The sequence below is a fragment of the Eulemur rufifrons genome, chromosome 7 (genome assembly GCF_041146395.1).
Source record: "Eulemur rufifrons isolate Redbay chromosome 7, OSU_ERuf_1, whole genome shotgun sequence".
Lineage (NCBI taxonomy): Eukaryota > Metazoa > Chordata > Mammalia > Primates > Lemuridae > Eulemur > Eulemur rufifrons.
This window is the reverse complement of record NC_090989.1, coordinates 39,916,862-39,931,936: the sequence shown is the minus strand read 5'-3', so window position 1 is coordinate 39,931,936 and position 15,075 is coordinate 39,916,862. Positions and strand designations below refer to the sequence as shown.

General features: G+C 30.9%; 1 protein-coding gene across 2 annotated transcripts in view; it reads right to left on the bottom strand.

Moving 5' to 3' along the window:
- The window catches only part of EPHA3 (EPH receptor A3), a 326,476-nt gene that overhangs the window by 39,390 nt on the left and 272,011 nt on the right, over window positions 1-15,075 (bottom strand). For both annotated transcript variants that reach the window (XM_069472465.1, XM_069472466.1), the window contains exons 11-13: window positions 12,853-13,038; window positions 3,501-3,562; window positions 1,678-1,887 (exon numbers count right to left, since the gene is read on the bottom strand). In XM_069472465.1, coding sequence (XP_069328566.1) covers window positions 1,678-1,887; window positions 3,501-3,562; window positions 12,853-13,038 — 458 coding nt within the window. The remainder of the gene's footprint in view (window positions 1-1,677; window positions 1,888-3,500; window positions 3,563-12,852; window positions 13,039-15,075) is intronic.

Here is a 15,075-nt window from a genome sequence, read left to right as displayed (position 1 = left end):
AAATGGTTATATACTACCATTAGAATCGAAAATAGATAGCAAACTATATTAAAGATAACTGGGCAATTCATATACCAAAAATTTTCACACATTTATACACATTTTGATCTAGCAATTTTATTTCTAGAAATTTATCATGTGGAGGTAATTATGGACAGAGATAAACAATATCAGAATGTATACCAAAATATCATTAATAATATCAAAACATTGAAATTCTGCCCAATTAATATGGCATTGTTTAAATAAATTATATATATATTAATAAAATAGAGTACTATCCACTATTAAATAATATTGTAAAAATATTTAATCATCTGGAAAATTTATATTTCATGTTTTTAAGTTGAAACAAGGCATATTGTAAAATAACATTGAATTTATATATAAAGTACTAAATTCATGGACAAGTTGAAATCATTACATATATATATCAGTACATATAGTGTGATCCCATTTGCATAACTATATGCCAAAGTTGGAACTATTTATATATTAAAATGCATAGAAAAATATTTTGAAAGGATAAGATTGCTTATCTTTGGGGAGCATCATTAGTGATGACTACTATATATTTACTTTTTATCTCTTTTCTAAACTTTCTGCAGTGAAAAAATATTTTATGTATCTTCTAAGTTTTCTGTTGTGAAAATTTTCTCTAAAGAAATGGAATTTCAAACAAATCTATCAATACATACATGAAAAAATATTCAAATTCATTTTAAATTAAATAGATACCAATTAAAACAATTAGATTCGATTTCTTCTGATAAGTAAATATTAAAATTAATGCTAATATCTAGTTTTATCAGTATAGTAAAGTGTGCTCTTAAAATAGGCACACATTCTTCGACACAAAAGATTCAATTTTAGTAATACATCATAAGGAAATCATCAGGCTCATATAATTATGAATGCCAATGGATCATTCATGAATTTGTATAAAATATTTAAAAACTAAGTATAATAGTAATTTACTCACTCAGGGTTTGCTTTAAAAAATGGTACAACCAGAAAATAGAATACATCATGCTGCTAAAAACGAAAACTTAAAGATTACTTACTGATAGTGAAATATTCAATAGGAATATTGCTAAGGAGAAAAATGGCATACAATGGTATTATGAACAATTCTATTTTAATAATATAGTCATGCCTATGTTTGTATATGTAAGTATGAAGAAAAATATGGAATAATTGACTCACAAAGTTACAAATGTTTTCTGTGGGTGGCATAATTATGGACAAGTTTTCTCCTTTTTATTGCTTTGTTTTGAAATTTTTATATTATAAGTTGGTGTTATTTATGTAAACATTGGTTTTAAAGTGTTTTAAAATTATATTTAGTAGGATGGGGGTCCTCAGAATTTATCCAATCTGCTTACTCAACCATGATGAAAAAGACGGGTAAATATAAAATTTCAAGATCTTGGGCATTTGAGAGACTTGCTCCTTTGCAGGGAGGGTGTGTGTGTGCGCGCTCAGCATTAAACCAGTGTGTGGAATTTCAGAATCATTACATTTTAACCAGTGACCATCTATTTATTGACTGGTCAACGTGATACAAGATGGAAAACAAAGCTAAAAGAGGAAACAGTGACCATCTATTTATTGACTGGTCAATGTGATACAAGATGGAAAACAAAGCTAAAAGAGGAAGAAATCCGAGTTACTCACTCTTGTTGTGTAAGCAGCTTCCGGATCATCCTCTAGAACACGTGAGAGCCCAAAGTCGGAAACCTTACACACCAAATTACTGTTGATCAAGATGTTCCGAGCAGCAAGGTCTCGGTGAACGTAGCCCATATCTGACAGGTACTTCATGCCAGACGCTATCCCTCGAAGCATCCCCACAAGCTGAATGACTGTAAACTGGGCATCATGTTTCTGCAAAGCATTTCAAATGTACGATTAAGATGTGCTACTATTTCCCAAAGATATATATTTTTTAGTTAAAATATCACATACGGAATTTTCTAACTACACGCATTTTAGTTCTAAGCACTCAAGAGTAAGAATGGTGGATAAATGGATACAAGGATAAAACAAAATAACACAGTGGCTATATTTACCAAATACTTTGTAACAAGAAGTATCCCAATATTCTTTCACTTGAAGTTCAAAATTAGGACTTTCCTGGTCTTTATGGGACATAAAAACTTTTCCTCGGAAACGTTAATGTAAAAAACAATAAAATGAAATGGATCTTCTGGCTACTCTAGGTTGATACTTTTTGTTTGATTGAATTTTCATTTTCTTCATTCTTGACTTCCAGATATTTTTTGAATTGCTTCAAATAAAGTGGATGTTAATTTTTTAATTATTATCATACATAATTAGTTTCTATTTGTCAAAAATATTTATTAATTATTTGTGCTCTACCCCAGCCTGAGTTGTAATTCACGAAATAGAAAGCAGTAGGAGACAAAGTCATATAGTCCTAGATTTAGAAAAGCTTCCAATCCAGTTGGATGAAAATAAAAACATAGTTTATAATGTATAGATAATTTATTAATATAAAATCCCATGTCTAATTATAGCTCTATACACAATAATTTAAATGGAAATTTATTATAATAGTTTAAATCACTTGATTTATTTTTGAAGTATGTTTGTGAAATAATTGCTATTGAAAATTTTATTTGGGTAGTGAATATTAAAATAAAATATGTCATTCTAATTCTTAGAAAATTTAGAATTTTCCTCCATGTTTATGAGTGATACTACATATTTAATCTATCTAATGATCTATCATCTCCCTATCTCAATTTATATATTAATAGTACTAAAAGAAACTTGATGACAGGACTTTTGTCTTTTCTTATCACCTGCGGTGGCAGGTAATTGGAAGTGTCTTGAACTTCATAACATTTTTGAACATAATATTTGTTGAAATATATTAATATTTAATATATTGAATATATTACATTGACATATAGCATGCTAAAATACATTAAAGTATAAAGCTTCTAAATTTAAAAGATTAAAATATATAACAAAAATTATATCTCTAAATTGAGAATGTATATACTTTAGCATTATAGCAAATGCTTATTTTCTGGGTGGACAGCACTATGTGGGAGGTAGGTGTTCTATCTTCTAGCAGACTGAGATTACTTTAAATAAAGAAAAGGTAATGTTTTTGTCTTACATCAGTGTTTTTATATCTTGCTTTAGGGTTTTTTTATTTTTATTTTAACTGATGGAGATCTTGACAGTACAAAAAGTTGAAGAATGCAGAATTTGTTTTAAAAATACAAATCATTAACATTTGAATGCTACAAAATAAAGATGCAATTTTATAGTCTTCTTGCTATTTAGCCTCTGAAAGTTTCAGTTTTACTTTAAACTTAGATTACCTAATTGCTTGGCACAATATTAGACGGTGTCTCTAACATTTTCAGCAATTTATTCATATATGTGGATGTGTGTGCATGTGTGTATATACATGCATATACATACACATATATATACATGCACACATAAAATTTTTTACTTACACGTAAGAAACTGTCCAATGAACCATTTTCCATGTATTCAGTGACAATCATAACTGGCTTACCTAGATACATGGCAAATAAGAAATTAAATAATCAGCACAGTTCAACAAATATCATACAATGGACATATATGTACACTTTGATACACCCAGTGAATACAAAGATGTAAGAATTTTTCTTGTCCTCCAAATTTTAAAAAGTTGCAATTAAAAAAAAAAAAACAACCACCACCACCTTAGGTTTCAATAGAAAATATAACTTAAAAAAGCAAAAGTTGGAGGAGATTGGTTTTCAGAATAAAGGCCCATAACCTACAGTACCTAAATTGGTTTATTTGGCATGGCTTTCAGTGAATACAAAATATGCCCCTTTCCTCTTTCTAACTAATTTCATCTTAGCTAATCTTCAAAATCAAGTATTTCTGCCTTCAAGTCCAAGATAAATTCAGGAATTCAACATGTATTTGTTCTTTCCATGGGTATTTACCAAGCTATGTGCTAGGTATTCTCTTTTGTGCTGGTTAGTTGGAAACAAGTAGATCAAAATTCCTGCTTTCATAGATTCTACATAAAAGTTCTACAAAAAAGTTAATAATAATTATAGTCTTTTACCTATATTTAACACATTAAAATTACAAAATCCTTGCTGTATTTAATAGGAAAATAACACTAAAATTAAAATTGCTATTGGCAGTAACTTGTAATAACCATTTTGGAAATATGTGGCCTTAAGTACCAGTAAACCTTTAACTCAACAGTTTAATGTATTTATATAGCACTTATTATGTGCAAGATACTGGTTTAATCATTTTATATATATTAACATTTTAATTATTATTTCCATTTTACACATGAGAAAACTGAGACACAGAGGTTAATTAACTTTCTCAGCACCACGCAGTTAACAAGTCATAAAGCCAAAAGTTGCAACCTGAACGCATGACGCCATTACTCTTAGAAATTTATACTGACGGAAACATTTAAAACATGGAAAACATCAGAAACAAAAGTGCTAAGTACATTGGATATATAGAGCTACAAATAGAATAAATGTTCAACCATAGGTAATGATTTAGTCAATTGTTGCATGTCACTTTTGTGGATCATTTAGAATTAAAATGATGACCCTGAAGACTGTAGCACTTTGGATAATTGCTACAGTATAATGTTATAAAAATATAACTAATATTAGCTGAACATATAACTATATATACATTATGATAGCAACTGGGAAAATAAGTTATGCAAAACAAATATTTGAAAAAGAAAGAGAAATATACAAAATAAATGTTTTTGATATACAGAAAATACAAGGAATTTTGTTTCCATAATTAGAATTGTGTAACATTGCATTAGGTACTTGACATATGTTACATCATACTTAATCCTCACAGCATACTTATATTTTAGTAATATGCTCTATTCCAACTTTACTGTTTCCTCACCTGAAAGCATTGTGGATTTAAGTAACTTACTAGAGTAAAATAATTAGTAGTTAAGTAAATCCTAAACATGACTTTCTATGATGTCAAAGCCTATGTATATTACTACATTGTAATTCTCTTACTTTACTGTTGCTATAATGTTGCTTTAATTATAAATTCATCATGTTACAAGAAGAGGGAAAATCATTTCTGTTCCAAGTCCAGAAGACCTGAGTTAATTCTTAACTGAGTACTGCTAAAAGAACTTGAGCAAATAAGATATTTTTAAAATAGATTTAAAAACCTATTTTAAAAATCTATTTACTTTCATAAGTGAAAAGTATTAATTTATACTTGTAAATTATGAATTAGTACATGAAGGTTATACTTATTATATTTAGTAACTTGAATATATCCCAGGAAGTATGTCTTACTTACTGAGGTGAGAAAAAACTATTTAAATTCTATAAAAATTTTTAGATAATTTTCACATATGTTACAATCAATTGATAAATTGATCTATTTTCCATTAAGATAAGACTGATTTAGCTATACATTTTATGTGCCTCATCATGTAAATCTAATTAATGTAATGATATCTAAAAAGTACTTTTAGCCAAAACCTTCAGCCTCTTTAGAACTTGCTTTTTCAAAATTCTAACTAAACTTTAACTGGAAATATTTAGAAAGAAAAGGAAACTTCACCATTTCCTTGGAAACTTTGATCTCTCCTGAACTAGTATCAGATGCCTAAAGACTGGTCCCAGAGACAAGGCCTGAAATGAAATGAATGAATGAATAAAATTCTGCATATGCATGTTCTCCATAAATCACCATGAATTTCTGTCTTCCTTTCTTAGTACCATTCTGGAAAGAATAATACGCTATCAAAATTCAATGCATACTTCCGGTGTAGTCACAGATATTTTGCGTCACACCACCAACTCTCAATAACATTGGCCAGTTACTGTATTTTTGTACTACTCAGACCTTTGCTTATCACTCCTTTCCTTCTGGCTCCCAGCCTACGGCCATTTCACTTCTCATTAGCATGTCTAGTAGAATGTTTGGCAAGAGAAATAAAAGTAGCTGAAAAATCAAACCAGTCAATTAAGTCCAAGCCCCATGACCATTCAGAAATCAGATCAGGCTGCATTTAACTCTATAATTTAGGTATTTATAAACACATCAGTTAAGATGGGCAAGTCTGAAAATGTGCTTTGCATTAAGTTCAAAGATTCAGGAAAGTAAATGTACAAAGAGTAAACAGAATTACAAATATTCTACCTTGGAAAGCAGTATCTTAGAGTTTCCCTTGTGATTTTGATTATGATAAATAGGGTTAAAGAAAAAGAGACTGCAATAGTGGTAAGAGCTATTTCTAACATAGTGAAAAATTATTTATAAAAGGCCAGCTCATCTTCACATTATGCCATATATTTGCACTCAAGTTTGCATGCTCTTTCATGTGTATTTTGATTTACAAATGACATGATCACCTTTCTGGAGATAGAGCCTGTATCATTCACTGCTGTTGGAGACTCCAAAACAGATCTGGGTCTCCATACTAAACTCAATGAAAGTACTGTTCTACGACTCACTGAAATAAGACTCCATTAAAAATGAACAAAGCAAAATTTGCAGTAGAGTTGTGCTTTTGTTCTTAAATTGGCTTGAGTATAAATAAAATGGTGAGCTTTCACAACTCTAGAGTAAAGGGAAGCAAATCAGTCTGTTACAATCAGTTCATTTCCCCAACTATCCCCAGTGGCTCAGAGATATTACTAATCATTGAATCACTGCTTGATGACAGAAGAAATGTGATTCAAAATGTCTAACAATTCCAGATTCAGCCGTGGCTATTTCACCACAACCTTCTTAACCACATTTTCTATAAAAAGAAGAGTAAGATAACATGTGTGAGAGAGAGAAATAGAAAGTCAGTCAAATATATTTTCTTTGCAATTTTAAAATAAATGTTGGTTTTTAGACTTAACTATTTTTCTTTGAACATAAAAATGTTTATCAATTATTGAAATACTACAAATTATTGAAATTTAATTCATTTCCAAAGAAAATACTATTAGCTCCTATCAACAACAGTAATTGTGTCTAATGCTTTTCATCTTATTTTCAAAAAACTTAAACATACACTGATCCATGAGTTAATTTAATAAAATCCAAATCATTGACCTTACCTTAGAAGCTAGCATATATAATTAGAACAAGGGTGGAAGCAAAAAAAAAAAAAAAATCATAAACAGTAAAAGGGGAGTTAAAGAAAATTGACAAAATGTGCCTTACTATTTCCAGGAAAGAAGACTTGAATCATCTTTGATGAGAAAGAAAATATTTTAGTTATAGATTTTCATATATTAGATCAAACTAACTGATAAAATGAATGAATTAAGGTATTTTTCTTTCTGAGTGTTTCTCATTAAATCATTATAAAACTATGGGGCAACGTCCTCCAAATTCTATTTTAAACAAGACATTACTCTGTTGAAATTACCCGTATTACATCTACTGGTCTGTGAGTGAATGAGAGCAGAGGCCAACTGCATTTGTCTGTAGTTCTCAATCCAGCACTTAGCAGTGTGCCAGTTACAATTTATCAGATTATGTCTATAATTTCAGACTGGCTAAGGATAATCCTTCTCTTGAAAATTAGACTGAGAAACTCTTTCTCCAAGTCTTCCTTAATCAATCATATTTTATCAATCCTAACACATAGAATGCTTTAGACTAAGCTGATTTAAACATTTTTAAATTTATTTATGCTTAACTTGAAACAAAATTTAGTATCTTTGCACACAAAAGCTATAGCTTACTCTCCCTTACTCCAGTCAGAGGTAGTCATACAATAAGTGTAATTAATGAACATAGAGTTCTGAATATGCTTCACTTGATTTTATAAAAAGCTTTAGTTTTTCCTTTTAAAACTTTCTACCTTTTATTTATTTGCTTGTGTAATTTGAAAAGTTTAAGATCTTCAGTATAGTACTGAATTAAGTAATGATAGCAGGCTTGATGTTCCTACTTCAAAATATATTTTAATGTTTTACTATTGAATATAATGTGTGTTTGTTTCATTTGGGGAGTGTTTACATACTTTTATCAGGCAAACATATTTTCTATATGTGCTAATAAGAAAAATTAAATTAAAATAGCAATTTTATGCATCTATTAAGATTGATTTTTCTTTTTATCTACTAATATTGTAAATTTTTTTAATTACTAAATATTAAACCAACCTTGGGCATAAAATAGTATTTTTAATATGTTGATAGATATGACATCATAATTCATTACAATGAACTGTTATTTTACTTTCTGATAACAGTTGTATAGTTTGGTATCAATATATTATTAGACTTACGAGTTAATGGTGATTTTTTTTCTCCCTTTCTGCAAAAGTTTGTGTATTACTCAGGATTATTCAGCTATTAAACTAGTGTATCATTATATTTTGTCTTCTTTTATGAGAATTACTTTATGTTTAAAGTAGTGATCTATAAAGAGCAGTCTTAGGCACATGCAAGTCATTCTCTAACAAATTTTATAATTTGTATTTAATCCTTCAAAACTATCAGAAAATCTTGCTATCTATATAATTGAAGAAAATATACATCATATACTTTTATAATTCAAATGTGGCCAATTCTTCCAAGAGACATAGGTGTACAGTGATGAAGAAATAAAAATTTTTTAAACATGTAGAAATAGCATTCCTGTCTTATTTTTTCTCTCATATATTGAGCAGATATTTTCATAATTTTGTTGATGTGGGCACTTAGACATGTTCTGAACTCATTTATCAATTGGCAATTATGAATTCATGATATAAATTTGTGTCACCAGAATTTCCAAAATGTTTTATTCTTACTATTTCTGTAAATTACTACTAAAATAAGCACAACATATGTGTTGTCTATTAAGAAAATGACATGAAGTGTAATACCCTTGAGACAAATGCAGAAGGAAACTTTTAGAAGCAAACAAGAAATAACAAAATTTGGCATCATTATTAAATAGTGACATCTTATTCCAGCACTGTTTCCTCATCCTAAGTGCAGGAAATAGGAAAGTGCAAACCAATGGCTAAGGTTTTGGTGCAAAGTGGATGCTCACAACAGTACAGATAAGTTTCAGTTATGAGAAATCCTCTTAATGTTCTGCCCATGACATTTCTTAATAATGTAAGGCTATAGTTAAATTGCTTGGTAGTTTTTTTTTAATTTTCAGAAAATAATCTAAGGAAAAAAAATACATCAATTCCTTCTCTTTCACTAGGTGAAAAGTGGCCAATGGATGGTATTCTTGGAGCCTGAACATCATTTGACTAATGGTGTGATGGCAGAAATATTAAACATTTGCTAAAAACAAGTTCCATCCTTTTGAACTTCAACTAAAATTGATAACACGTGTTAGTACCTAGTTCTGAGCAGAGTTTGTACCCCCAGCTTTCTGCTACTTTGAAGATCAGAGACTCTCTCACCTTCTTTTGTTTAAGACTATCAGGCTCAAAATGTACCATTAAAATTGTTTATAGCTCAATTCAAATAAATTAAAATATGATAAAAAGCTTTCTTTAAATGATTTGAAAATGATACATTATATTAGACCTTATGTTCAAAGCACACAATTTAATAGCAATAATAAAAAATTATCTTTGAGTGAAAAAAAAATTATTTTCAATTTTTTTTTCTATACACCCATAACAACTGGTAAAATCTCAAACTTTACCAGAGGACTAATTTAGATTTGCATAATTCTTTGTCATTTAATGTATTCTTACGTGATCTCATTTGATCTTAAAAGTATCTAGAAATAAAAAAGTAGTACTGTTAATTCCGTGTTACAAGTGAAGAAGTATCTGTGAATACTCCAGTTTGCAGGAAGTCTCACAACCAGTAAGGATAAGTCAGAACTTGAATTCAGATCAATTATTCTTATCAATCAGATCAATATATTCTCTGGATATTGATATGCTTTTGTTCTTTTTTAAATACAATTTTGTCATTAAGTTATAAGCTCTGCATCACTCTAGTGTGTGTGTATATTTGTTTCTGAACTCTGTAGGTAGATTGTTTTAGAAGTCATATAGTCTCAGGAAACAAAGAAAACAATAGTAGAAGAATAAATAGCATTTTTTTGAGACAAAATTGCCGTATTTATGTATTAAATACAACATATTAACTTCTTCATAAGGAGTTTCTATTCCCTCTCAGATGTTACAGGGTGCCAGACTTAGAGCTTATAAATATGCCACTAAGGAGTCCAAAAAATCCAATTCTAGGGCTACTACTCTATTATGTTTACAATATATGAGATGACTGGGATTTATATAGTCAGATTTGGCAGCTTCTTACATGCTTATTTGACCAGGGAGATATATCAAATTTAGAACTCTCACCCTAAGAATAAGGCAGTTGTAATCCATATTAGAATGTTAAAGATTCAGACTTGAATAAGATATTTAATGTATAATAACTTCAATTTTTAAAGGTCATTTTTAATGCATTTTTGTCTTGAAGATTTATGGATTTCTTTGGTTACCATAATTCATAATTATTTCATTTTTATATCCAAGAAAATTTGCTACCATAGTTATAGTTCAATGCTGCTTTTCATTCAGTATATGGTTTCATAGGAAATAGCAAAATATAATGGGTAGCTTTCAATAATTCATGACTCTGGAAACAAAACCATCAACTCATGTTTGACAAAACAATAGAGCCTATTAGGGTAAGCTTAAATTTAAACCTAATATTTGTTTGATAGCATCTATTATCTTATTTTTTCTGACTTGTAGGTGTTGGAGAAGATAGGGGATAATTCCATCCACATCAAAATGTAGTTGTTTTCTTCATCATTCCCTGAGTGATGCAAGCAGTTATAAAATTACACTTCTTTCAAAAATGAATTCAATTTAATAAATTGAACACTAAAGAAGACACTATTCTTTCCTTTTTCCCTTCCTTCATCAATTAATCAATCTTCATTCTTCAACACTGGTAAATTAAGTATCTACTATCATCCAGGGTCTATTTTGGTCACTGACCATCAAATTACTTGGATTCTTGCCCTCTTTGAGAGTTTATCTTTTGTTTTAGGTATTAAGGGTTATTAATTTTCTCCAGAAATTTTTTGAAGCTTGAGGAATGCCTTTCCATGATCAAGTTGTTAAAGAAAATTTAAAAAACCAAAAGAATAAGTAAAATAAAAGAAAAAAATAGAAACCTGTTTTAGTCCAGAGATGAGGATAGAGATGAAATGAACAGAATAAGTTCCCAATGCTATGTCTAACACTTTCTAGCTAGACAAGCTACTTATCCTTTGCAATTATCATTTGCTCAAATGTAAAAGAGAAATTATCACATCTAATTCACAGGTTAGTGGTAAGAATGAAATGATGCCACAGTATTACGGCAGGCACATAACAGATATTTCATAATGAAAAACTTGAAAAATTGAGAGTTAGAAGAATGGCTGCACAGGTACCAGTGAGTTTTCTCTCCGCAGGAGTATCAAGATCTGAAGGACCACCACCTGAGGATGTCATGGAAGGCGTTGAATGGGTAAATGACATTAATATCCCAGTGAGATGTGCTACTATAATTCTACAGATAAAAAATAGCATAGCCTTGTCCAGAAGGAACAAAGGATTCATGTATTTCCCCAATCCTTGGTACTGCTACCAAGTGCTTTTATTATTAATTTAAAACATATAAAAATATGTTTTTCAACAGAAAATGTTTTAATGTTACTATTAATATGGCCTGATTTTTAGGAGCAAAAAGGCAAAAAAATACTACTTACAAGACTTAACAGGAGCACACAGTATGTGGTTAAACTATTCTACATTGTTAAATTCTTAATCCCACTCATTATATATAAAGACTTAAAAAGAAATCAAAGTATATTTCAAGTATACCCTGCTCTCGTGAGGAAGGAAATGCCTTTTAAATCACACTAGACTGCAAATAGGTATTAGTACCATTTGGAAAATGTTCTATGTAATGTTAAAGGGAAATATCATTGTGAAAAACATAATGAGTAATGTCTGTTGGTAACCATAGAGCATGTAAATGTGGTGCCAATGAATTATCCCCTAAAGGATGCCAAATTCCCTGGCATATGTTGTCTTTCACTCTAAGGAGTATGATGCCAATTTTGCTTATTCTTCATTCTGTGCTTCAAAATCTTGGAGGAAAAAAAAAAAAGCCCCATAGCATTCTCAAGAGGTTTTCATTGGGATTAGAGCCAAAAATCACAGATCTGCCTCACAGGATGCCTTTTGAGCCTGGCTGGAGAAACTATCATGGAAATAAATTCGTATCTCTATCATGGGCTGTGAGCCAGAGCTTCCCCAGAACAGTCGAGAACCCACCTGTGACCTCAGATCAGAACTATTTAAAATCCACAGAGAACCAAGAAAAGGCCTTGAGTCTATAGTGATCCCAATCTTTACAGCTCAGAAGCATTTCCAAGACTCCCACATTTTTCCTAAAGTCAGGGGTTCAGGGGCTAGGTAAAGATTTGGAAACTTAAATCAGACTGGTGAACAATAAAAGAAAAGGCAGCTCACTGGGTGTTCCTGTCAAAATGGAGTGATTGTTTTTCCTTGTTACTCTACATAACTGAGAGTTCTCTACAATTCTTTTCTTAATTATCATTTGGTCAGCATGTCTTTAGATAGTCTAATGTCTAGCTCCTAATATTTTTGAAGATCTAAAATGGCACTCAATATAATACTAGTAAAATATCTTTGCTCTATTGTCAAAGAGAGACACGTTAATCCTAAACTAATCTTTTTGTTAAAACTGAGATATTTATGAAAAAAGATCAAAATTTTTAAATAGTTGAGTTGGGTTTAAACAACCTTTGCTCAACACACACAAAGGCGGATCTTTATGTCTGACTTACTTTTAGTAACAACTCCTTCCAGTCGAATGATATTGGGATGGTCAAATTGTCCCATAATACTTGCTTCTCCCAGGAAGTCTCTCCTCTGCTTTTCTGTGTAGCCTACTTTCAGGGTCTTGATGGCCACTGAAATCTCTTTTTTTGAAGGCAGTTTTAAGCGACCACTGCATACCTCTCCAAATTCACCTGTTAGAATGCAGAAGAACAATAAGAAAATAGGAGGAATTACACAACAAAAAATCATCAGTAAAGAGCAACTGTTTTCTCTCAATAATTTCATTGAAAACATTTGTGCCTTTGACCTGCAAGATGTACACTATAGTACTCCAAATTATTTTGGATGATAATAATATAAGACTGCCTAGGAAACCTTAGGATATTCACATCCTCATGGAAAATGGACCTTGGAAGAAGCTACATATATCTTAAAGTACCATACAATGAAATCATACAAAATGAAATAACAAAAGATAAGTTGAAAGTTGCATCTACTAGACTTTTTACCCCTTGTTCTCATAGCTACCATTATTTCAGGGTAATTAACAGGACAGCACAGATAGTGATTAAAGTTGAACACTGGATTAAATTTCAGATGTGTTTATTCTGTTTTTACCAAGAGGGCCAATTTGGCTATATACTCAGACTCTCTGAAAATGAGAATGAAAGCATCTGCTATCAATTTATGTTATTGGAGTATTGGTGTGTTGCATTACTGACATAATGGCTATAAAGTTCTTTGGGCTTCTGGGAGGAAAACAACAAGTATCAAATAAAACATAGTATGGCTTATCTAAGGATTTACTATAGAACTATTTTCTTAGACTTAATGTCTTCAATAAAAATTTGTCTTAAATGTGCAATTAATCCAGAATTTGTTGAATATGGAGTATTGCTTACTTTTAAATATTCTAGCCAAATTGATATAAAATTGTCTAGAACTAGTATGGGCACTACCTTCAGTATGCATTGTTACTGAGAAGATTTACCATCACTCTTTCATTGGATTTTGAGCTTCCTTCAAGAAGAGGCCCTTCTACATTTACTTCTCCGTCCCCACACTGCCCTAAAGATTGCCACAGAGTAGTGCCACAGAATGTTTCTTGTGCACAGCACTTCTAATGTTGTGCGGATTATTAGATCTGTTTTGTACCACATTAAAGAATGGTTAATATTAAATGATAATTTTTTCTGATATATTCTAGGATTAATTACATGGTTAATATTTTTGGCTCTTGATGGAATGAAATAACATTCTTGGTCCAACTTTCTCACTATGAGTTTTCTATGAGCTTCCTTCCCTATATGAAAGCCAGAGAGAAGTGATGTGATTCTACTCTATTTTTGCGTCCAAATAAGTGGTTGGACTCACAAAAGTAGCAGTTGTCCCATTTACTAACAACATGACGACAAATGGCTTGCCTTTCTCCAGGAAACTTTAACTTCCCTAGGACCTAACTCTTCCCCAGGTATCCAGTCTTGCCACTGTTTTTGTTTGTTGCCAATGTCTTTTTCTGTAACTTGGCAACATCACTTAAAGTTCAAAAGCAGATATTCATGCATTTATTTAACAAATACTCATCAACTGGTAACAGTATGGCAGACAGTGTGAAGCACACAAAGATATAATGGTGAACAAGGCAAGAGCAGTTTATTTCTGAGGAAATGTAATGCAAATAATGATATCTACACCTATAATGTTCCTTAGGCTATACAGAGAATTAAGAAGCAGAACTTGAGAAAGTTCATTGATCTTGCTAACTCCAAAGGAGAATATGTCATTATAAATGTGGGAGAGTGTTAAAAGAAGAGACGTTATGAGGAATGCAAATAATTCTTAGAATTTGTAACCAAGAGTAAGAATTTCTCTCCTCATACGGTGTTTTCTGAACATTGCCAGAGAGCTCCAGTTTGCTTTGTGGGAACATTAAGTTTGGGCAAACCATAAAGAGACACCCATAATAAACTAATCTTCTGAATGAAAGTTCTGTCATTATCATGTGTCAACATGGTATCATGGATAATGTTTTCAATTCAAATGTCATCACCACATATTCTAAGTGGCATGTTACCTGTCAGTTTATAGCAGGGATAGTAGAAAGCTGTGGTAGAGAGCACGGATCCTGGAACCAAATTGCATAGTGTCTAATTCTGCCTCTATCCTGTGTTACATGTGTGATTTTAAGGGAGTAGCTTAACCTCTGTGTGCCTCTGATTCCTTATCTA